Source organism: Neovison vison, chromosome 8, assembly GCF_020171115.1.
Source record: "Neovison vison isolate M4711 chromosome 8, ASM_NN_V1, whole genome shotgun sequence".
In the NCBI taxonomy this organism is placed as follows: Eukaryota; Metazoa; Chordata; class Mammalia; order Carnivora; family Mustelidae; genus Neogale; species Neogale vison.
In genome coordinates, this window is record NC_058098.1 from 78,377,345 (window position 1) to 78,401,430 (window position 24,086).

Below are 24,086 nucleotides of genomic sequence, written 5' to 3' on the forward strand. Positions count from 1 at the left end.
GCTAAAGGCAGATGTCTAACTGACTGAGCCACCCAGGTGCCCCTTAAATTCTGGTATTGCAAATGTTAGTAATTACTGAATCTAGATGTAAGGTATGTGGATATTCAGTGCACTATTTTTTTTTTTTTTAAAGATCTTATTTATTTATTTGACAGATAGAGATCACAAGTAGGCAGAGAGGCAGGCAGAGAGAGAGAGGAGGAAGCAGGCTCCCTGCCGAGCAGAGAGCCCGATGCGGGACTCGATCCCAGGACCCTGAGATCATGACCTGAGCCGAAGGCAGCGGCTTAACCCACTGAGCCACCCAGGCGCCCTCAGTGCACTATTTTTTTCAACCTTTCTGTAGGTAACTACAGTGTTGCAACAATTAGGTAGTTACTCAAATTATCCTTTCAGAATAAAGTCCTAATGTAGAACTTCTAGGGCCAAAGGTACTCATACACATATATCAAACGCTCTCCAAATAGTTTATCCCAATTTACATTTCTACAACAGTATCTCAAGTGTATGAGAATGTCCATTTTTTTCTTCCATATTTTCACCCACATTGGGGATTTTCAACTATCTGAAAGTTGAAAAATGGTAACTTAGTTTTATTTGCATTAAAAAAAACTGCTGTTGGGGCACCTGGGTGGCCCAGTGGGGTTGGGCCTCTGCCTTCTGTTCGGGTCATGATCTTAGGGTCCTGGGATCGAGCCCTGCATCAGGCTCTCTGCTCAGCAGGGGAGCCTGCTTCTCCCCTTCTCTCTGTCTGCCTCTCTGCCTACTTGTGATCTGTCAAATAAATAAAATCTTAAAAAACAAAAAACAAAAACTGCTGTTGGGGTGCCTGGAAGACTTGGTGGGTTAAACATCTAACTCTTGAATTCAGCTCAGGCCATGATGCCAGCGTCATGAAATCAAACCCTGTGTTGGGCTCTGCTCTCAGTGTGGAATCTGCTAGAGATTCTCTCCCTCTCTCTCTGTTCCAACCCCTGCTCACCCATGCTTTCTGTCTAAAATAAAAACAAGTAATATACAAATCTTTAATTTAAAAAAATTGCTGTTGATATTGACCTTTCTTACTGATCCATATAAACCCTGTGCATATGAAGCCTCTCTCATTTGTTATATACATCTTTTTCCCCTGAGTTGGTACTTGCCTTTCACCTTTATTGTAATTTTGCCATGTATTTTAAAATGACATCAGGAGCCCCTGGGTGGCTCAGTCAGTTAAGCATCTGAATCTTGATTTCACCTCAGTTCATGATCTCAGGGTCGTAAGAAAGAGCCCTGCGTGGTGCTCTGCACTGAGCAGAGAAGTCTGAGATTCTCTCCCTCTGCCCCTCCCCTCACTCAAGCACTTGGATTCTTTCTCTAAAATAAATCTTTCTAAAATAAATAAAACAGGAGATATTCTGCTTTATGAAAATCAGCTATTCCAATACAATGTATTAAATAATCTTTGTTTCTTCAGACTAAAAATGCAACTTTAATATATTTTATATTCCCATTTATATAACTGGATAATTTCTGGTCTCTATTTTCTGTTGCATAAATTATCTAATTCTAGGTCAGTAATACACTGTTTTATTCTGTATAACTTTATATTTCAATATTTGGTAAACTAAACATTCCTTTTATCCTCTGTACCTATAGTTTTCTTGAATAGTTTCATATTTTTAGTTTTATCTTACCATGTTTGGTTGGCCAAGAAAGTTGGGAAGACAGGGCTATAGCTAGGTATTATTAAAAAGTAACTGTTATATGTTAACTCTAGATGTGTTAACTCAAGGATGTTTCTATTCATCATACAAGGACAAACATAAATATCTGTGTTAAATAGTGTAAAAACCTTCTGTCAGCAACACTGCTGTCATTTTCAGCTTTTATTTAGGCTAGTAAGTGGACAAAGTGCACAATTCTCAACAACCCAGGTAATTTCACTATGATGATTTTAAGGTGGTTTTAAACATATTGTTTTGTTTTGTTTTACCTTTCGTTGATCAAGTTGTGTGTTATGGAGTAGTACTGCAGTCATATTTGGATATAATTTAACCATCACTCCAGTGTCTCTGAAAAGGAAAGGAAATAAGCCTGATTAAAACAGTATCTGAGTATCTACTCATAATCAATTTATTGGAGAACAAAGTAAACACACACACAATTGTAAAAAGGACTATCTAAAAGAGAAACTTATTTTTTTAATTGAACATACACCTTGGATTTACATTTTTTAGAAAATATTTTATTTATGGGGCACCTAGGTGGCTTAATGGGTTAAAGCCTCTGCCTTCAGCTCAGGTCATCATCTCAGGGTCCTGGGATTGAGCCCTGCATCAGGCTCTCTACTCAGTGGGGAGCCTGCTTCCCTCTCTCTCTCTGCCTGCCTCTCTGCCTACTTGTGATCTCTGTCAAGAATAAATAAAATCTTTAAAGAAAAAAAATTTATTTGAGAGAGTGAGAGAGCATGAGCAGGGGAAGGAAGAGGGAGAAGCAGACTCCCCTGAAGAGCAGTGAGTGTGACAAGGAGCTCAATCCCAGGTCATGACCTGAGCTGAAGGCAGATGGTCTGAGCCACCCAGCTCCTACACCCTGTTATTTAAATATTTGTAAATGAAAGGACGGAAAAGAGATAAAAGAACATTGTGTAATGACAAGCTTTTAGACTATATATTCTTCTATAATTCTCTATTTCCCCATTTTGAAATGACATTAATTATTTATTTTTTAAAAGATTTTATTTGAGAGAGAGTGAGAGAGAACATGAACGGGGAGGAGAGGGATAAACAACATTAAATATTTTAAAGTAGTGTAGATGAATCATCAACCTATTAAATAATGGTTTAAGGAAGGGGGCTGGATAAAATAAGGTATTTATTTCATTACAAAATCTGTCTTTTTTTCACTAGTCTACTAAAATAAGCCATCTCATTTCTCAGTTTTTCACCTATGATATTAAACAAATTATTCCATTGGCTTTTGTTATTCCTTTCAAATAGCTCTGAACACTCAGGCTACATCTGATATATATGTGTATTTTTTTTCCTTAAGAAGGGGATTTTTCAGGGGTGCCTGGGTGGCTCAGTCTATGAAGTGTCTGTCTTTGCCTCAGATTATGATCCCAGAGTCCTCTGGGATTGAGCCCCGCATTGGGCTCCCTGTTCGTGGGGAGTCTGTTTCTCCCTCTCTTCCCTGCCTCTGCTTCCTCTCGCTACCTTTCTCTCTCAAATAAATAAATAAAATATTTTTTAAAAAAGGGGAGGGGATTTTCTCATCCCCCCAAAATCAGTCTTTTTAGCTGATAAAAAATACTTTGAAGTTGAAATTGACATTTAAAGAAATGTGCTCCTTAGGCATTAGGTAGTACTATCTTTAAAACAAACCAACATGAAACTAGTAGAAAAAGAAAAAGGAACACTGCTAGGTCTATTTGGGCCTGTTTTACTGTTTATTGGGAAAATTTAAGTGGTGGGAAATTTGGTTCAAGAAAACAATTCACTTAGAAGAATCTATTAGTACAATTATAATCACAGAATCATGTTACTGAAAATCAACAAACTGGCATAGAAAATAAATTATACCTTAAAAATAATTTATGGCAGGTAATTGACATAAAATCTAAATACCTAACATTTTCAACATATATAAGGCAAATATGAAGTTAACATGTGCTTATAATATAAATCTTACAAAAACCAGCATAGTGGGGGCACCTCGTGGCTCAGTGGGTTAAAGCCTCTGCCTTTGGCTCAAGTCATGTGGGACTGGGCCCCACATCAGGCTCTCTGCTAGGTGGGGAGCCTGCTTCCCCCATCCCCCTGCCTACCTCTCTGCCTACTTGTGATCTGTCAAATAAAATCTTAAAAAAACAAAGAAACAAACAAAAAAACCCCAGCATAGTGTATTGGTTGATATTACCTGATTTCAGTTATTGTGGCGGTATACACTGCTCCAAATTCTAGTTGCTGCTCTTGCTGTAAGTGCAAAAAAAGCCATAAGATGAATAAAAAGAAAAAAAATATAGAAAAAAGTAAGTATTATAAGATCTAAACTTACATCATCTTTGCAGATTTCAGTAATGAAGTCTCTTGCTTCATGCATTGCACTTGGTGTTGGTGCAAATACAGAAAATGTTTCTTCATCCACCTGACTAACAGTTACTCCTTTTAAAAAGATAATTTAACATATTAAAGTTAAATTGCTCACTTTAGCGAAGCCTTGTCTTACAAAGTAGATGTGAGAGCAGGGGACTGACGTATAAGTAGCTGGGCAGAGTTGTGTTATATTTACTCATTGCTTTAGGAATGAAGGGATTCATTCACCAACATATAACACATTGCACACCTGTTATGTATCTGACATTGTACTATGGCCTGGGGAAACAACAGTCAGTCACTATCTCTGTGTTCTTGGAGCTCAAGAGTTTGGTAGGAGAAAGCACATTTAAGTTCTAATTTTTGAAGATTGGTTTTGCTCTTTTAATTATGAGTAGCTTCTATACTCTAACCTTTTCCTCACTTTTTCTTTCTCTTACTCTAGAGTTGTGAACAGATGGATGAGGGATGACATGTCAGTTTCTCAATCTAAAGCGCTGGCTAAGACAACTATGCTTCTCACCTTCCTTCAATAACCTCAAAGCTGGTAAGTACTAGGTAACTCAAAGATTGCTTCTAGAAAAAACAAAGCATACTATTTCTACACATACTCTTCAAATAAAAGTCTAAATAAGACTAAGTGAAAAACAGCAGAATAGAAAATGACAGCAAAATCCTCTGAAGTGAAAAACTAAAGATTTTTCTAAATGTTCAATTTTCAAATTTAAAATTTTAAAATGTTCAATTCACAAAGAAATCAATGAATTCTAGGTCATCCTTCTTGAATATAGTTAAGAATGACTGCTGATTTATTAAGAGGCATACAGAAAACTTAAAGACATGACAGCATTATATTCTTTGCTCTTGTTTTCACATATCTCAAAACACATTTTTTGAATATAATGGAGATGAAATGGCAACTTATGGGGCCTACCATTAAAACCCTCAAACTTGGGGCACCTGGGTGGCTCAGTTGGTTAAGTGTCTGACTTTTGATTTTGGCTCAGGTCATGATACAGGTTTGTGAGATCAAGCCCTCAAGTTGAGGTCCACGCTAAACATGGAGCCTGCTTAAGATTCTCTCTCCCCCTCCCCCTTCTCCCCTTCCTCTCTAAAAAACATAAAAAAAATAAAACCCCCAAACATCATACAACTCTTACCTGTTTCAGCCTGAAGCTTTTTTAAATGATATCCACCTGGTCCAACAAATTTTGCCCGTTTTGATAACGGAACCTGAATAGTTTCTAAAATGTAGTAAACATAAACTGTAAATAATTCGAGTACATATATGAACCTAAAACATCTTGATCAAAATTTTTTTTTTGGCATATGCACATGTAAAACTATTTCATGGGAAATACAAAAATAGTTACTTGACTCAAGTTTCTGTAAGTTCTAATGTCTAAAAATATCTCCCCAAATTTAAAATATTTATAGAAATATTTAAAAATATTTTTGTTTTGTGTATGGAGTTAAAGGAAATTTAAATATAATAATATACTTTCATATATTAATGTTTACCTTATGACAGAATAAATAATAACTTTAATACATTACCTACAACAGGTCCATTTTCTTTTCTAGATGCTCGAGGTTTTGAAATAGTTTTGTTCATAATCTGTAGTATCTCCTTCTTTGCCACTATAAGAGATAAAAACATAAAAACTATAATCACAGTTGACCCTTGAACAACTGGAGATTATGGATGTCTACCCTTGCATCAAAAATTCGTGTAAAACTTTTGATTCCCCAAAACTTACTACTAATAGCCTAGTATTGACTGGAAGCCTTACTCATGACAAAAAACAGTTAAGTGACACATTTTGTATGTTTATCTATTATACTCGATATTCTTATAATAAAGTAAACTAGAAAAAAGAAAAGGTTAAGACAACCTTAAGACAATCTTAAAGAGGGATGCCTGGATGACTCAGTGGGTTAAACCTCTGCCTTCAGCTCAACTCATGATTTCAGGGTCCTGGGATCAAGCCTCGCATCAGGCTGTCTGCTCAATGGGCTTCCCCCCCATCTCTCTTCCTGCCTCTCTGCCAGCTTTGATCTCTCTGTCAAAAAAATATATAAAATCTTAAAAAAAAAAAAAAAAAGAAACCAGAAGGAATAGAAAATATATTTACAGTACTGTATATTTATTGAAAAATATTTGCAAAGCCATGGGATAGGGGGCTGGGATGGCATAGTTCCACAGCCTGGTGGCTTAGGCTCAGCAGTGGCAACCCCTGGGTGGCCTGCGGGCTGCAACATTTGCATGGAAGCATAGTAATGCTGCTTCATCTGCATGGACAGGTACCACTGACCCATGGCCATACACTCATACCTGTGGCCACATGTGAGTGTGCTGGTCTCCAGGAGGCCTCAGGGCCAAGGTGCAATAGTGGGGAATGGGTCCCCTCCCAACCCCACAGGCACAGAGGACTTAGTGCAGGGACTTCCTATACAGTGCTACCCCTTCCCTCTGGGCATGTTTCTCCACTTCAGTCCAGTCTTCTGCTGGCCATCCCTGGATGCTTGATGGGACCACCTTCTCAGCACACTGGGTAATCTGCAGCCCTGCCCAGTCATGGCCCCCCCATCCCCAGGAGCTGCTAATTGCCTCAGCAAGACTCAGAGGATACTCAGTGTAGCAGACATGACCTCTGTGTCAGCTGCCTTCAGTTCATCTGGTGGAATGGGCAATAGTAAATAAATGCTTTGCTGCTGTAAATAAATGCTTTTGTTGCCAACTCTTTAAAAAAAGCCCACAGAAACAAAACACAATCCACGTATAAGTGGACCCGTGCAGTTTGACCACACATTGTTTAGAGGTGAACTATATATATAAAAAAAGTGATAAGATATAGCAGTAGTCTTAGTTTTTAATGGAGTAAAATCCAAATTCTTTAACTTAGTAATCAAAGCTCTTCATATCCTAATTACCTTTACAATTCTACTTATAGCCCTCTTTCTCCATAAATCTTATCTTAGGGAGTCACTTATAAAAATTGAATTTTCTCTGGTCTCTCATAAAGGTTTGAAATTTCATTTCCAAAACAGTACTTTATAAAAAGCCCATTTTTAATATTCTAATGGGAATTATAGTTGTCATGAATAAATGAAAAATGATGGAAAGAGAATCAGGCACACTAGCTTACCTGAGGCTTGTTGAATGGCCTCCATAACAATTTTTATTGGTATTCCAGGTAATTTAATATCAGCCTGACGTGGAAAAGTAAAAAAATTATATAAATACTGATTCAGGACATAATTTAAATATTATAAAAGTGAAACAAAATAGGTTTAAAATACCTGTAATGCGGTTATTCCCTTATTGGTGCCGGCTATTTTGAAATCCATGTCACCATTGTAATCTTCAATTCCCTTAAGGAATTTAAGAAATGATATAGTTTTAAACAAAAACAAAATTCATCTAGGCACAATAGAGGAATTTTTAAAAATGTCTAGAGAAGTAAACCATGTCCTCTAAGACTAAATACAAAGAAGTACCTTCTACAGTAACTATTGCTTCTAATTTGTGGCTTTTTAAGTTAGAACTGTTTCATCAGAAGATTACTTTAAGTTCATGTTGTCCCCCCATAAATGCACAGGGATTCATTTATGATCACCCTAAAGTGAGCCATTATGGATATTTATACTACTTTATGTATATTTTAACTCACATCCTATAAAATACAAGGCTAATATGCAGAGGAGGAAAGTAAGATAAGTAATACCAAGTAATGTTATTCTTCTAAGCATCCAATGCTTATAAAATATGTGTCATCTTCACCACTGAATATTTGAAAACATGGATATACTTGCCAGAATATCTGTCAGCAAACGATAATCTTCTATTTCACCCTTCTCACGATTGTTTTTGGTGACCAATCCTATTGCCACACCTGCGACAGCAGATGAAATTGGAACTCCTATAATTGAGAAGAAGAGCTTGTATGTAATGTGTACATCAACCTAACACACATATTTATCATTCTGTTGATAATTTAATATGTGAGTGGTGTTTTATTTTTATTTTTTTAATTTTTTTAAGATTTTATTTATTTATTTGACAGAGAGAAATCACAAGTAGGCAGAGAGGCAGGCAGAGAGAGAGAGAGGGAAGCAGGCTCCCTGCTGAGCAGAGAGCCCGACGCGGGACTCGATCCCAGGACTCTGAGATCATGACCTGAGCCGAAGGCAGCGGCTCAACCCACTGAGCCACCCAGGCGCCCCGTGAGTGGTGTTTTAAATTTGACATCATCAGAACCAAGCTGGAAAGGTCATCTATCTACCTCATTTCTTCTTAAGCATATGAAAAAAGCCCCTTAAAACAAATAAACAGGTAATTACTTTTCTCACAAAAATCTCTATAAAAATAGCACACTTAACTCTTAATGGAATCCATTTGTCTTTTTACTTTTGGTATGTTTATCTTCTTTTTTTGGAAATGTAACCATGTTATTGGTAAATCCCTCCAGCCTAAACCCCTCATCTCACCACTCCATGAAAGCCATCAGTAGGTTTTTTTGTGTGTGTGTATCCTCCCAGAAAATTTGTGCCCAAATATGAATCAAAGTGTAATCTTTTGTTCTCTTTACTTATGGAAGCATAGTGAATATGCCCACTATTCTGCACCTTGTCTTTTTTCACTTAATAACATACCTTGGATAATGACACATAATGCCACACAAAGTTCCACCTTATTCTTTTGAATGGCTGCTCAGTACTCCCTGAATGGATTTATAAGCCACATAATAGAAGTGGGATTACTGGGTCAAAAGGTATATGGGTTTACATTTTTATAAATCTGTCAAACTGCCTTCCAGGGTGTAGCATTATATATTTCTTCCAGCTGTATTTGAGGGTGCCTGCTATTTTATTTTCTTAATTCCTGTCAGATCTTTTGACCTTTGTTATATAAAGGGCAAAAGTGGTAGCTTATTGTTTATTTGATTTTTTTATGAGTGAAACCAAACTTTTTAAAATGTTTATAAACTGTTTATTTAATTAGTTTATTTATTTAGGCTCCATACCCAGATATGGAGCCCAATGCAGGGCTTGAACTCACAACACTGAGATCAAGACCCATGATGAGATCAAGAGTTGGACGCTTAACCAACTGAGCTACCCAGGCACCCCTTATATTTCTTTTTCTCTGAATTGCCTGTTCATGGTTTTCAACCATTTTCCAGTTGTTTGTTAGTCTTTTTTTCTTAATGATTTATAAAAGCTCTTTCAACATGGACAATACATCTTTGTTAAATATAAATGTAGACTATTAAAGGAAATATATTATTTTCCTAGTCAGTTGACTTTGTTTATTGTGATTTATTTTCCTGTATAGAATTTTAAAGTTGTACGTTATCATGGTACCTGGATTTTGCTTAGAAAGGTTTTTCCTAAGATTTTGATAAAATTTTCCATGTTTCTTTTTACAAAACATTTAAGGTTTTATCACTTGGAATTTAACTGTTAAAAAGGATTGTGCCGGGGGTATCATTTCATATTCTCTAAGCAATCTCACTTATGCTCTTGGTTTATAACCATAACCTATAATGTTGATGACCTAAAAAATCTCTTTCTCCTGCCTATTTCTCTTTGCTACTAAGCTCTAGAGCTGTATTGTCAATATGGCTATTGGACATTTCCAATTAAATGTCCCCAAAGCATGTTATATGTATGTACATATATATAAAATGTAATCATACCCAATAAATCCTTTTTGTCTTGTCTTTCTTATCTTGGTTGAATGCAACTAAGATACTTGTCCAGAATCAATACTTCTTTCCTCATTTCCTAATATGAAGTCCACAAAGATCTGATAGTTTGTCCTTTAAATTTCTGTAGAAAGTTGTCCTTTCCTCTAAATACTGTAACATCCATTGTTACTCCTTTAGTCTAAGTTTCCATTATTTCTTGCTCTGACAACATTCTCCTTGTCTGGTATCCCCAGTTTTGGTCTCTCCCCCGTTTCCATTCTCTCCCACTTTATCCTCTAGGTCTATCACCTAAGCTGGGAAAAACTACCAAAAAGAAAATAAATCAGATTCAAGTCACACCATTCCTCTACATAAAATTCTCTTTGAGTTCCCCAGTATTTGCTTTCAGTAAATTTTATACGTGTTCTATGGTCAAAAACATTTGGGAAATAGTGCATATCCTGTTCCTAGAGATTCAGAATTCACAATAGCATGTTAAAGCTTATTTAACTCATTATTAAATAAACCTGCTTAACCCTGCTTAAATGTAGTTTAGAACAGAATGACGTTTTTTCATGTTATACAATAATCAACATCCAGCAGGAAAACTAGTCATAGATTACTGAGTCGTGAAATACTAGCTTTAAGTTCAAAATTCTTAACAATGACTTTTAAAAGGTGGTCCCAATTTATTACTTAATTTTTTAAAATACATTTTCGAAACATACTATACTGCTTCATAACTTCGCCCATTATATTCCTTTCACATGAAATATGGGTCCTCCTCCTAATGAGAGATCAACTACTCAGCCTTTAGAACCAGACGAAATGTAGCTGTCTTTATGAAGTCAAGTACCTTCAACCTAATTTTTCATCCATATTGTACATATTTTTGCCTTTTACCTATTTGAATTAATCTCCTTGATCTTAAGTTTTTTGTGCCTATAAGCTTTTTAGAAAACAGGTACCATTTGTATCCCTAAAGTAAGATAGTGCCTGATGTGAGGAATGACAAGCATTCATGTGTTTGAGCTGAATTGCACACCCTTTGTTGGCTTTTCCCACAGGACTTAACATTCATTCTTGTCAAATTCAATTGTTTTCTATTTGGCTTCTTATTTTTTATCTTAACATTTTTTTAGAGATCAAAATTGTCATTTAACACATCAGTCATGCATTCCTTTTTAGCAGTATCCTTTTAATTAATTAGCAGGCACTAATTAGAATTAGTGTTCTAAGTCAATTCAATAATAAAAACACTGAAAGGGACAGGGCTTAGAAGGAAACATCTTCAGGCATTCCTACTGATCAGATTTGCTTGTCTCCTCTGCTCATGCTTCAACCAGTTATGATGGTGCACCTATTATCCATCTCAATTTCTGTATCATTTACAGAAAAATCATGAGCTGCCAAGCTACTCTAGAAATGGTGTAAGCAGCAATCACCCTCCCCACTCCAAATCTGGTAATGTTTCCAAAGTGGAACATTATTTTACGACATGAAATGAGTCCCTCTCGTCCCTTCTCTTCACAGCCCCTCCTTCCTAAAAATACTTATAACCCTTTTTTTCTTAAATAATCTCTTTTAAGAGTTTTGCTAAGGGTGACTGTCAAGTTCACTAGGTTATGCTTTATAGAAAATACTTTACTTTTTTTTTTTTTCAAAATTAAGAACTTTTTGTGTCCTTCGTATATTAGTTTCTGATTTCTCAAATACTGCCAACATTGGTCAGGTATGTCATCCTGAAGTTCTCATCTTTACTTAGGTTGGGTTTTTGTCAAGACCAAAAGATCTGAATTCATTCAAAGCATTTAAAGACTCTTAAAATTTCCTTTTACTTTATCTTTCAGTTCACCTTTTTGAGAATATGTTGTTTCCCAGTACGAAAATTTAAGACTGACTGAATGCAAGCTCCACCAGGACAGGGGCTTTGTTTTGTTCATCACTATGTCCCAAAGGCTTAGTTAGCTCAGGGCTTGGCACAAGGGTGGCATCTAGTAAAGACTGGCTGAATGAATGTATGATGGTGGAAAAAAAAAGTATTTTACCAGCAACCTTAAATATCACCTTATGCTTTTCTGGCACTGAACACAACTAGAAAAGTACTTTTAGGTTGGTTTGATTTTTGCTTTGGTTTAAGTTTTCGTCTTTCTAGATAGTGTTATTATATATTCACACAATTCTTCTATCTCATCCTTGGTTATAGTATCCTTTCTATCTTTCTGTTTTTCTGTACTATAAATGTGTGAACTTAGGGGAAGCTCCATGTAGCCTCTTGAGTATTTTTAGGTTCCCTTCCTTCTTGAATAGCAACATTGGTGAGATACAGAAATTGTTTTCAGAGCCTTAACATGTTGACTCTTTTCCCCTTTTAGTGTTTCAAACTGAGAGATTATACTGAACCTCTTATAGTCTTTCTTCCTAAAATTGTGTGTATTCTTCTGTGTGTGGTACTGTTCTTCTCATGGTTTGCAAACTGAATGGAAGATTACATGGTTATTTTCCTTTACGGGTCCTAAATACTTCTGCTTCCTGGTCCAAACTTTATTGGTGAATGGAATCAACTACAGAGCTCTTTACCTTTTGGAAGGTAAGAAGGCTCACTGGATCACCAAGGCAAGTAAATAATTTCAGTGTTCTCCCTTTTACCAGAAATAAGAATTCTAGTAATTATCTGGATAGCTGAAGCTGTACTTTGTAACTATCTTGCTCTGGCCTGGTTTGATAATCTGTAATCTGACTTCTCCAGGTCTTATCAAAATGTAATTTTAAAGAGATTTTATATTTTATACTAATTAAATAGAGATAAAGCATTAGTAGCTTTGACACATAATTCTTTTACCTGCGTCCATTAATGCTAAACTTCCACAACATGCAGATGCCATTGAAGATGATCCTATTGAAACAAAAAAATACTTGTTTATAATATACTGATTTTTTTAAATGTAGAAAACTGTTACTATTGGTTATTTCCTTATAAATATTCAGTATTCTTTCCTTCTTTCTTTATAAAAGCAATTAAGGCAAGCTCTGTTAAACCACAAACTATAGGGCTACACAGTCCAATATAATAGCCATTAGGTACATGTAGCTACTAAATTTAAATTAATTGAAATAAATTCAGTTCCTCTACTGTATAGTATGAAAATAATTTCCATTATAGGACAGCAGTGCTACAGATTCTAAGAAACCTCCCAGAACAACCACCATGCCTCTTCTGTTGCTTAATCAGAAGGCAGTTAAAGATATAGGCTCTGGCTCTCTCACTGGACCCTAAGTTATAGCCTAGTCACACCCTGTAAAGAACAAAAAGTCTCTAGCTTAAATTCAGCGGGGTTTTTTTTGTTGTTGTTTTTAAGTATCTGTGACCATCACTGTGACCTTTCTGTCTCTAATGGCTGTACTTTGCCTTGATGTGAGTACTTAATGTTAATTTAAATTTGATCTTTTAAAATATATTTTTAAAAGATTTTATTTGAGAGAGAGAGAGTGCACAGACAGAGGGAATGGCAGGCAGAGAGAGAAGCAGGCTCTTCGCTGAGCAAGGAACCTGAAGCGGACTTGATCCCAGGACCCTGGGGATCATGACCTGAGCTGAAGGTAGATGCTTAACTGACTGAGCACCCAGGCATGCTAAATTTGATCTCTCAGCCCAGCCACTCTCTCTGTGCTGCCTGCTTATATCTGTGATACTTGATAGGTGTCCCCTCCCTGCTTAATGGATCAGTCTCTTTTGTCCTTTTCTCTCTGGAAGCTGGCCTTGCTCTATGGTTTGTTTGTAAAAACAAATAACCCCTACTGGATCTGCTATAAAAGATACATAAAGAGAAATACTTGTTTTATATTGCTTTCAAAACATCTCATTAGCTAAGAACAGCGATTTAGACAGTCTATGATTAACTGAACACATTTTTCTTTTGTCATAGACTTGGGCACTGTGGTAATAAGCACAATGTAACATAAGTTATGAAAAGACTGTAACAGGGAATTCTGGTCTCTTTGACTAGAGGAAAAATTTATTTTAATATCCTACCATTTGACTCTAGGACTTCAGATGTTACTCTTATTGTGAAAGGAAAATCCTTGGGGATAACAGGATACAAAGCTTTCTCAGCAAGAGCACCTGAATTAGAATAGAAATAATAAGCATAAATGTACTAAGTCCCCGTAAGACTACCATGTAAGTTTATAGATTTGTACTCACCATGTCCAAGTTCTCTTCTATTCACCCCAGTTACTTTGCCAATTTCATTAGTGGCATAAGGAGGAAACTTAAAAAACAAACAAAACAGATACATAAGCAGCTGACATGGAAAGACCTAAGATATAGTATCAATATAATAAAAGAAGTTACAAAATAGTAGAATCCCATTTTTTTTAAAAGTTCATTTATATACACAGAAAATGTGTATCTGAAATTTACATCAAATTACTAAACATAGCTATTTCTAATGTGTATTTGAACCAGAGTGGGAAATGGATAGTTATGGGGATTCACAATGTAAGTTTCTATTACGTTTAAATTATTAACACTGATGAAGTATTATATTTTTATAATAAGAAAAATATATACAAATTTAAAAAGAAATGCTCATTAAGGAAACAGATCTTTTCCAGTAAGGGTTTTCTTTTAGTCAGAGGTTGCAAACTATTTTATTTGACCAATATAGTGTCTCAAAGGAATATGACTTAGTTGCAATCATTTAAAATACTGGGAAATACCCCATAAAATATTGGAATTCCAGTTTAACAAATATTTTTAAAAAGGAATACATGAATCTTCAAGCATCTGGATCTAGCAGTCAGTTTTCAGGACTGTAGTCAGTTTTTAGGAGATAGACCGAGAAACTTGCTGACTGTAGTCAGTTTTTAGGAGATAGACCGAGAAACTTGCACCATGAGTGTGTAATCAGCAATACCCAGACTGCAGGGACCTCTACAGGTAAATGGCTCTGGGACTTCAAGAGACAGACTAATAAAAAGAAAAGAACATGCTGGAGAAGAAACTATAGATTAACAGAGACTTACAGAAATACCAAATTAAAAAAAAAAAATGGACAAGATTACAGTATACAGTATACAGATATATACCAGAAATGCAAGAAGTAATTACTATAAAATTTAGGAGAGTAGTTACTTTCAGGGAAAGAAGAGTATTGAGACTAGGATGAAAAGCATAGAGGGGCTTCAGGGGTGACTGGGAACATTTCTATTCTCTGATTTCAGTGGTGGTTGTAAGATTCTCTGCCTTATAAAAACTCATTATGGTCCTTTGTTTTATATCATTTTCAGTATCTGTGTTTTATTTTACAATAAAAAGTTTTTAAAAAATGAAAGGAGGTAGCAATAACAGCTCATATCCTTTTACTGCCCCTCTCTTCACTTCTGTTGCCAGTCATTATCTAGAGGTGCATTTTTCACAGCTGTCCTTTTTATTATTTATTTATTTATTTTTTTTTTAAAAGACTTTATTTATTTATATGACACAGAGAGAAGAGAACAAGCACAAGCAGGAGGAGCTGCAGGCAGAGGAAAGGGGAGAAGCAGGCTCCCCACTGAGCAAGAAGCCCAATGTGGGGCTTGTTCCCAGAACCCCAGGATCATGGCCCAAGCTGAAGGCAGACACTTAACTGATTGGGCTACCTGGGTTCCCCCGCAGCTGCCCATTTTAAAGACTGCCATCCATGTGCTGTGCAGCTCATGGCAAAGGATATGCTTTACTCAATTATAATTCCTTTCTGGCCTCTGCAGCATCGGAGTATATTAAGAACAGGATATTTATAAGGGATGTAAATCTGTGAAAAATCTCTAAGTTTCTGTATATTCTCTATTAATCATAGTATGCTCAAAAAAATTGAGATGTTGGGATTCTGGGCAGCCAACAACAGTCACTCAGAAGTGAAGTGACTTGCTGCTTTTACACTAGCCTTCCAGCAAATATGCTCCAAATACTAAAAGTGCTAAATATGTCTAGTGTGCCTTAGGACTTAGTTGTATATCAATTCAATCACGAACTCTTAATAGTTTCACATAAAGTAATTTACTATTAAATACCTCAGAGTTCTTTTACTACTAATCAACTGAATAAAAATATGAACATTTAAATGAACTAAAGGGAGGAGGTGATTTGTCATCTGAGGCATTGAAAAGCCCCACTTTTGTTTGATACTGGTGAATGGGTACAATGTTTTCTTGATTAAAATAAAATTGTCTACTATAATTTAACTTTTATGTATGACTCAGAAAATGAAGTTACTGACTGAAAACTATGACTTCTTTCTCTAAATTCCCTTCTGCATGCAATAAAGAACATGCCCAAATCCACCTTACCAGATATATAAAATCAGCAGAGTAAAATGTTAATAGTAGAACCTAAGCAGTGAGCATATGGGTATTCACTCTAAATTTCTTTCAACTTTGCTATATCCTGAAAATTTTTCATAAAATATGAGGGATAATATTCACCTTACCTCATAGTGCAGCATGAAATTTTTATCTTTTATTCCACTACAAACAAAAAGCACAATATTAAAAACATCATATAAATACAAAAAAAATAACTTCAATAAGCAACTAAAAAGATTTAAGGGGATTTAAAAAATAATTATGTATTAAAGAGAGTTGGTCTGAAATTGAAAACCAGAATCGGAAGGATGAATGTCAGAGACAGTATTTTTTTCTGGGGTTTTATGAATGAATTTTACAAAGATTTAGTAAAACAATTTTGCTTCAAATAGAAACACTTAAATATTCTATTTGTATAATAAGACAGTAGACATTTACTTTTAAGCATTAGTAACTGCTGAGAGAATCTTAAATTTTATAAATACATTAAATCTCAGAATTATGATCTTTCTCCAATCAGTATGTGAAATGAACATCAGTAACTGAAATGATATAGGGGAGAGGAGGAGATCAGACAGGCAAAGATTTTTTCCAGGGTTTGAAATGAGAAATGTTATGACTATATCTAGAACAATGAGGAAAATAAGGATGAGAAGAAATACAATTCCTGGAAGCAGGAAACCAGATTTATCTAAAACTGAGGAAAAGATGGACATATTCAGGGTCTTAGCAGTGTCCCCATTAAGTGGGTGTATTACAAAAGGTACCTCTCTGTGCAAAGGCTTGAAAAATCCTGGGTTAGGGCTAAATCTGCATAACCATAAACCACAATCTGAGAAGAGAAATTTAAAAACCTACAGAAGACTAAAGGAATAACAGATTTGAGGGGCTAAAGAGGAGGATACGGATCATTAGTGTAGCACCTCCATTTTATAAGATGAAGAAACCAAAGGCCAACATGGCTGACTGATATGTGCCCTCTCATTTACACAGGTTACAGACCTAAGACTAGAATGTAAAGAGGTACCCCGGCCAACTCCAGGGCTCTTTCTTATGAAGCCGTGTTGCCTTTTAGAAAAGAAAGGAGTCAGTGTGAAGAAGGGGAGGACAACCAAGTTTGGGCTCAGATGGGAATTTAAAAAGTTTTAAGAGCTCCCCCAAAAGGATTATGATTACAATAACAATCTCGCCTATACACACAGCTATACTGTCAATTCTGTCAGCTATGTGAAAAACAATTACTGATGCCATCCTCAAGATACTGGGGGTTATCCTCATCAGTTGAGCAGTAGGAAGAGGGAGGCAGAGTCTTAGGGTCTTCTGAGATCCTTACCAAGGGAAAGGGAAGCAAAAGTAGGCATTGAGCAAAGAAAAGAACTGTGCCTGATATAGTAGCGCTGGTGAGGACTGTAACATAGGATTCTCATCATCTGAAACTGATGAACAAGATTTTACTGCTGACTTTTAGGAACAGAGGAGGACAGCCAAGTATTTCTGAACATAAATTTCAATGTGGCTTGGGATTAAATAAGGCTTTTTTTTTTTTTTAAGCTTACTAACAGCCTCCAGATTCTTTTTAGCAACTGAGACTCTTTCTTATGTATTTGCTCTCTTCTTTATAACAAAAAAACCTACCCATATCTGTCCTGAGGTTCTAGAGACAGAGACTAAACTGATTGTACCCATGTTAAAAATACCCTATAAATAGAAAAATAAAGTAGAGATAATAGGTTTTAAAAAAGTAATAATAATAATTACTACTTGAGCTTCAATTATATACTGGAACATTGTAACTTACTTTAAAACATATCAAACATATGTTTTAGGACATACCAACACACTTTAAAACTTACCAAAAAACATAACTTACTTTATGGCTGTTATAATTCGATCTGACTTCATACTAGATTCTAATGAATCAAATGTAACAGTACAAAGCACCTAAAATAGTAAGAAAAAACCTGTCAGGTTTTAATTTACTAACAATGAGGAGGAAAACTAAAAACATTTCAAGAACCCAATTAGCTATTAGAGAAATGGGATAAATTCTATACAAAACTTGTCATGCTAGAGTAAACATTTATTCATTCTATAAATATGAGAGCTATGTGGAAATCTCAATAACCCAAAGGTCTAACATCGTAGACTACTATGTAAAGAAGTATACTAAGTACTGAGGGAGGACAGGAAGAGGATGGTATGTTTGTAAAGCCTGGCTATAAAGGAAGCCTCAATAAAGGTCTAGCCAGGAGGGAAAAATAAGATGGGATCAGAGAGGGAGACAACCATAAGAGACTCTTAAAAATAGGAAGCCAATTGAGGGTTGCTGGAAGGGGGGAATGAGCCGAAAGGGGTAACTAGGTAATGGGCATTAAGGAGGGCATGTGATGTAATGAGCACTGGGTGTTATATGCAACTGATATATCACTGAATTCTACTTCTGAAACTAATAATACACTAAATATTAATTAACTGAATTTAAATAAAAATTTAAAAAATAAATAAGTAAATGTCCAGCCTATAAAACTGCCTACATAAAAAAAAAAGTCCAATCTTCTTTGGAGGAACATAATGTAATCCAAACTCATTATTGCATCAATCAAAACATCCAGGATACAACAAACAGAAAAATAGGAAATGGTACCCATTCTCAAGAGGAAAGATAATGAGTAGTTTGCCCCGAGCTAATTCAGATGTTGGATTAACAGAAAAGGATTTTTAATAGCTCTTACAATTATACTCAAAGATATAAAGAAAAACAAATGGAAATTCTAAAATTGAAAGATACATTATCTTATGTATCTTGACAGGAGTCAATGAACATGGAGAAGGATAACAGAAATTGACAAATCTAAAGAACAAAGAAGGGGCGTGGGGTGGGGTAGGGAAAAACATACCCTCAGTGACCTGTGGGACAATTTCAAAAGAACTAATATATATACTTACAATCCCATGAGGAGAGATAAGAGAATAAGGTAGAAAAGATATTTGAAGAAATTATAGCTGAAATCCCTAAAAAGTTTGATGAAAGACACAAATTTACAGATTCAAGCTCAGGATTTTTAGTATGATAAATACAAAGAAAACTACCTTTTCACAGTTATATTGTTAAAAACCAAAACAGAAAGAAAATCTGGAAAGCACCCAGATGAAGATAATAAATAGTATACAGGGAACAAGGATTTGAATGCATCCTGACTTTTTATAAGGAAAAAAATAAAAAATAAAAAAAGGTAGAACATTCTTTTAAGTGCTAAAAGAAAAAAGCATTAGCCCAGAATCTAAATCTTGCAAAATACATTCTTTGTACATAAAGGCAAAATAAAGATATCTTCAGAGAAATGAAATGTGAGAATTTGTTGTCAGAAGGTCCACAGGACAATAGTAAAGAAAGTCTTATCAGACTGAAGAAAATAATACAGATGGAAATTTGGATCTTTGGGAAGAAATACAAAGCATCAGGAATTATAAATACATAGATTAATAAAATAATAAATATAAATAGGTTAATAAAAAAGACAATCTTTTCCCTCCTAACTTCTGAAAATACATGATTATTTAAACTACAAGTTATAATACTGCCTTGTAGAGTTTATAATATGTAGATGTAACTTATAAGAAAGACAATTACAGCACAATGTGTGATGTAGTACTAAGAAGTTAAGGCTATACACTCTACTCTCTATTATAACCGCTAAAAAAATAATGCAAAGTTACAGCTAGAAAACAGAGACATATTAAAATGAAATTTTAAAAAATGTCTAGTTAATTCAAAAAGAAGGCAAAATAGAAAATTAAAAACAGGGGGGCAAACAAAAACAATGAAATGACAGGATAAATTTAATCACATCAGTAATTAAGTTGATCATTAATGGACTAAACACTCTTAAAAGGCTGAGATTGTCAGAAGAGCTAACAGAAGTATGCAGGCTATCTTAATGGGAGTTATTTTAAAAAATTTATTAAGGGGCGACTGGGTGGCTCAGTGGGTTAAAGCCTCTGCCTTCAGCTCAGGTCATGATCCCAGGATTCTGGGATCGAGCCCCACATCAGGCTCTCTCTGCTACGTGGGGAGCCTACTTCCTTCCCTCTCTCTGCCTGCCTCTCTGCCTACTTGTGATGTCTGCCTGTCAAATAAATAAATAAAATCTTTAAAAAAAATTATTAAAGGCATAAAATAAAACCTGAATTAAGAATGAGACTATTTATTGAAAAGACTGTGATTTACATTATAAAAATATAATTTCTCTCTCAATTTGTAAGTTCAGTGCAATACCAATAAAGATTTTTTTTTTCTATAACTGATTCTTTTTTTTTTTTTTTAAAGATTTTATTTACTCATTTTGACAGAGAGAAATCACAAGTAGACAGAGAGGCAGGCAGAGAGAGAGGGAAACAGGCTCCCTGCTGAGCAGAGAGCCCGATGCGGGACTCAATCCCAGGATGCTGAGATCATGACCTGAGCGGAAGGCAGCGGCTTAACCCACTGAGCCACCCAGGCGCCCTTCTATAACTTGATTCTAAAATTCAAATGAAGGAACAAATGTACCAGAACAGCTAAGACAATTCTGAGAGGCAGGGAAGAATAAAAAGGGAAGATTTATTCCTCGCCTATTAATATATACCTGCAAAGTACAGTAGCTAAAACAGTGTGACACTGGCCTAGGAAATTCACAGAATGATAGAAGAGAATATAGTCCAAAATGTATTTATAAACTTTGAATACAGATAAACTGATATTATAAGTCAACAGAAAAAATGAATTATTAGTAAATGTGTTGTAAACGTGGCTTACTCTGGAGGTTCCCATCTCATACCATATCTAAGAGTAAATGCCAAAACAGATTAATGGCCTAAATTTGATAGCTACTACTAGCAAGTTAATAAAAAAAAACTAGGTGCCTAATTTTGTGACTTTGGGGGTAAGGAAAGATTTCTTAAATAAGACTTTAAAAACACAAATCACAAAATAAAAAAGGGAAGCATTAGCAACATCAAAACTAAAGATTTCAGGTTCACTCTAGACAAAGAGTAGGTTACCACAAGCCAAGTTAAAAGGCTTATGATAAAGAGGGAGATAATATATTCAAATTCTGGTTACTGAAAAGGATTAATGTTTAAAACACATTAAAAAAAATCACTTAAAATTAGGATGAAAAAAAGGGTAACAACCAGATAATTCACAAAAGAGCAAACCTGAACCAGGGCCATCATATTGCTCAAGTTTTATGTGATAAGAAAGCCCTGAAAGGTCCTGGGATCGAGTCCCGCATCGGGCTCCCTGCTCAGCAGGGAGCCTGCTTCCTCCTCTCTCTCCCTGCCTGCCTCTCTGCCTATTTGTGATCTCTCTCTGTCAAATAAATAAATAAAAAATATTAAAAAAAAAAAAGAAAGCCCTGAAAGGTGTGCAGCCCCCAGGGTATGATTTATACAGTGATGACACTGACTTATTATGATATAAAGAGATCCTCAGCTGCACAGGGAAATACAAACAAAAACAAGGAATACCAGTTGGTACCAATTTGACTGGCAAATTTAAAAGTAGTGATTAATAATGAGAAAAAGGAGGAGGTATAAAGCAAATACCATACAAAAAACAATGGATACACATATATGTTAAATATAAGAGCACAGGTGCTAATATAAGGGAAAAAATAGGACTGAGGTATAGGCTAAATAAAGAAAACAAATGAGGGCCCTGAAAAGACCAAAAATAAACAATATGCTAAAAACTAAAGAGTGTATGAGTTACTCAATTTTGTGCATCGAGAGTAAAAGAAAAATATCATATATGATAAAGATACCAGGTAATTCTAGAAAATGAAAAGCAATTTATAGTGACAAAAGCAGATCAACAGTTGCCTAAGGAAGGGGAAGGGAGCAGGGAAGAAGGGATTGTAGAGAGGCAGGAAGAACCTTTTGGGGGTGATTGATATGTTCATTGACTTTGGTGACAGCTTCCCAGTTGTATACTCATGAAAACCTATTAAACATACACTTTAAATTGCATTTTCTTAGATGGCAATTATACCTCAAAAAAGCTGTTAAAAATATTTTTTTTTAAAAATCAGGTATTAACAAATTCCATATGATAAAAATCTATACTGTCTACATAATGTACTTCTGTGAGATGTAATTAAGCAACCTGGAATCAGCAAATAACTAAAGCATTTTATATATATTACCTGTGTTTGTCCCCTCTGAAATAATGCTGATCCATGAAGAGTTTTAAACATATCTACCTCACAACTTATATTCCGAAGTGAAGTCAAATCTCGACCATCGCACCTATAGTAATAAAGGAAAAAAGTATGTAAAGCGGTGTTCAGAATCAGAAATATCACCCATTATTTCTTATTCCTACCAAGGAGTGCTCAACTCCAGTTACATAACGTATCACCTGAGGAATTTAAGAACTTTAAAAAATAATACAGATACCTGATCCCCACCCTAAATCCCACTGAATCACAATCTCAGGTTGTGACCCATTCACTTCTACTGTTAAAGAAGTTCTGCAAGGCAATTCTGATGTGGATTCAGGGTTGTGAACCACTGCTCTACACACAAGTCCCACAGAGAAACAGCAGACACATCCACACATTCTTTGACAGCCATTCATGAAATACCCTAATTCTTTAATGTTCACTTAAAAAAAATCATTTCCTTGCTTTGAGCAAGTTGCCACTTTCAAGACAACCTACAGAAGCACATACTTCAATTCCATCAAAAAAGGATATATTTACCTTTTGTATTCATTTAAAATAATACTTCTAAAAACCTCCTTTGCAACAACATTGAAGGATTCTATTATTTCGAATGTATCAGCCTCTGGAAATTTTTCTACAGAAGGAAAGACAAACCAAAACAAAGATTTTCTCTTTTTAGAAGACACGATTTCTCTTCAATTCACAGTATCAAATCAGTTAATTATGGTAGTAAACCAAGGGAATTGATGCTGAACTATTTAGTCCTCAAGCAAACAAAGTAGACAAATCAAATATTCTCAAGTAGGAAAGACACAAGTATTATACCTCAAACATATTGTTATTGAGAACTTAATTTGTTTTCTACCAGAACAACAGAGCTTTGTTATTAGTTCTCTATTGTATTATGTTACTAACAATCCAGCCATATTATTAAAAGGTCTGAGTGACACTTTTAAGATTAAGAGTAATCACCTTCAATGTTTTGCCTTAGGAACTTTTCTCTTAGTCTGCAAATAGAGAAATAATTTGCTTTGTATGTTACAAGTCCCTACTGTTGCCTTTTTAGTTAACATTTATTAATTTCTTTCAGGAACCATGTGCTATACATGTTTCCTTTTTAATGCCTTTAATCTTTGTAACAACTTATGAGGTAGATTTTATTATTACCACCATCTAAAGAAGAAAAAAAAGGCTTAACAAAGTACATTGCCTGAGATCATACAGGCAGTGACAGATAGAAATGTGACCTGAATACAGGTCTGTCTGCATGTCTAGGATTATGTTTTTAAATGTTAAGCTACTTTATCAACTGATTAATACCAAGCCTTAAGCACTGTTCTCTCAAGCATTTGGTTTATTAAATATAAATTTCACCAGGACATAAAAAATGGACAGAGAGAGATATATATATTAAGAAATGTATCTTTGTTAGTCAGGAATAATTTTTAAGTATTACACTTTAAATGTCATATTTGGTACATACTCAGTTTGTGACTGATATTTACATAATAAAATGCTTTGCTTAGTAATTTCTAGAGAGCTAAATTCTCTAAAATCTAAATTTTACAATTCCACAACAGCATCAGTTAACATTTTTTGAATACTTGGTTATGTTGCAGGTACAAATGCAGATGACTTACCTACTTAAAGTAAACCAGATATTATCATAATTATTATAATACCATAAACCAGATATTATCAGTATTACAATTTCACAGATTAAGAACTCAAGAATTTTAAAGAGTACTTTTCACATTTTCAAATGA

General features: G+C 35.0%; 1 protein-coding gene and 1 long non-coding RNA gene across 2 annotated transcripts in view; one reads left to right on the forward strand and one right to left on the reverse strand.

Moving 5' to 3' along the window:
- LOC122916494 overlaps window positions 1-24,086 on the forward strand; it is a 38,270-nt gene that overhangs the window by 13,770 nt on the left and 414 nt on the right. Inside the window, exon 3 of the long non-coding RNA XR_006386205.1 lies at window positions 4,522-4,623. This is a non-coding gene — a long non-coding RNA (uncharacterized LOC122916494). The remainder of the gene's footprint in view (window positions 1-4,521; window positions 4,624-24,086) is intronic.
- The window catches only part of PNPT1 (polyribonucleotide nucleotidyltransferase 1), a 46,342-nt gene that overhangs the window by 2,005 nt on the left and 20,251 nt on the right, over window positions 1-24,086 (reverse strand). The window contains exons 12-26 of the mRNA XM_044263993.1: window positions 22,858-22,954; window positions 22,300-22,402; window positions 17,985-18,055; window positions 16,240-16,276; window positions 13,974-14,040; window positions 13,803-13,892; window positions 12,612-12,665; window positions 7,893-7,999; window positions 7,380-7,451; window positions 7,226-7,289; window positions 5,634-5,717; window positions 5,237-5,320; window positions 4,039-4,145; window positions 3,901-3,956; window positions 1,976-2,054 (exon numbers count right to left, since the gene is read on the reverse strand). Coding sequence (XP_044119928.1) covers window positions 1,976-2,054; window positions 3,901-3,956; window positions 4,039-4,145; window positions 5,237-5,320; window positions 5,634-5,717; window positions 7,226-7,289; window positions 7,380-7,451; window positions 7,893-7,999; window positions 12,612-12,665; window positions 13,803-13,892; window positions 13,974-14,040; window positions 16,240-16,276; window positions 17,985-18,055; window positions 22,300-22,402; window positions 22,858-22,954 — 1,172 coding nt within the window. The remainder of the gene's footprint in view (window positions 1-1,975; window positions 2,055-3,900; window positions 3,957-4,038; window positions 4,146-5,236; window positions 5,321-5,633; window positions 5,718-7,225; window positions 7,290-7,379; window positions 7,452-7,892; window positions 8,000-12,611; window positions 12,666-13,802; window positions 13,893-13,973; window positions 14,041-16,239; window positions 16,277-17,984; window positions 18,056-22,299; window positions 22,403-22,857; window positions 22,955-24,086) is intronic.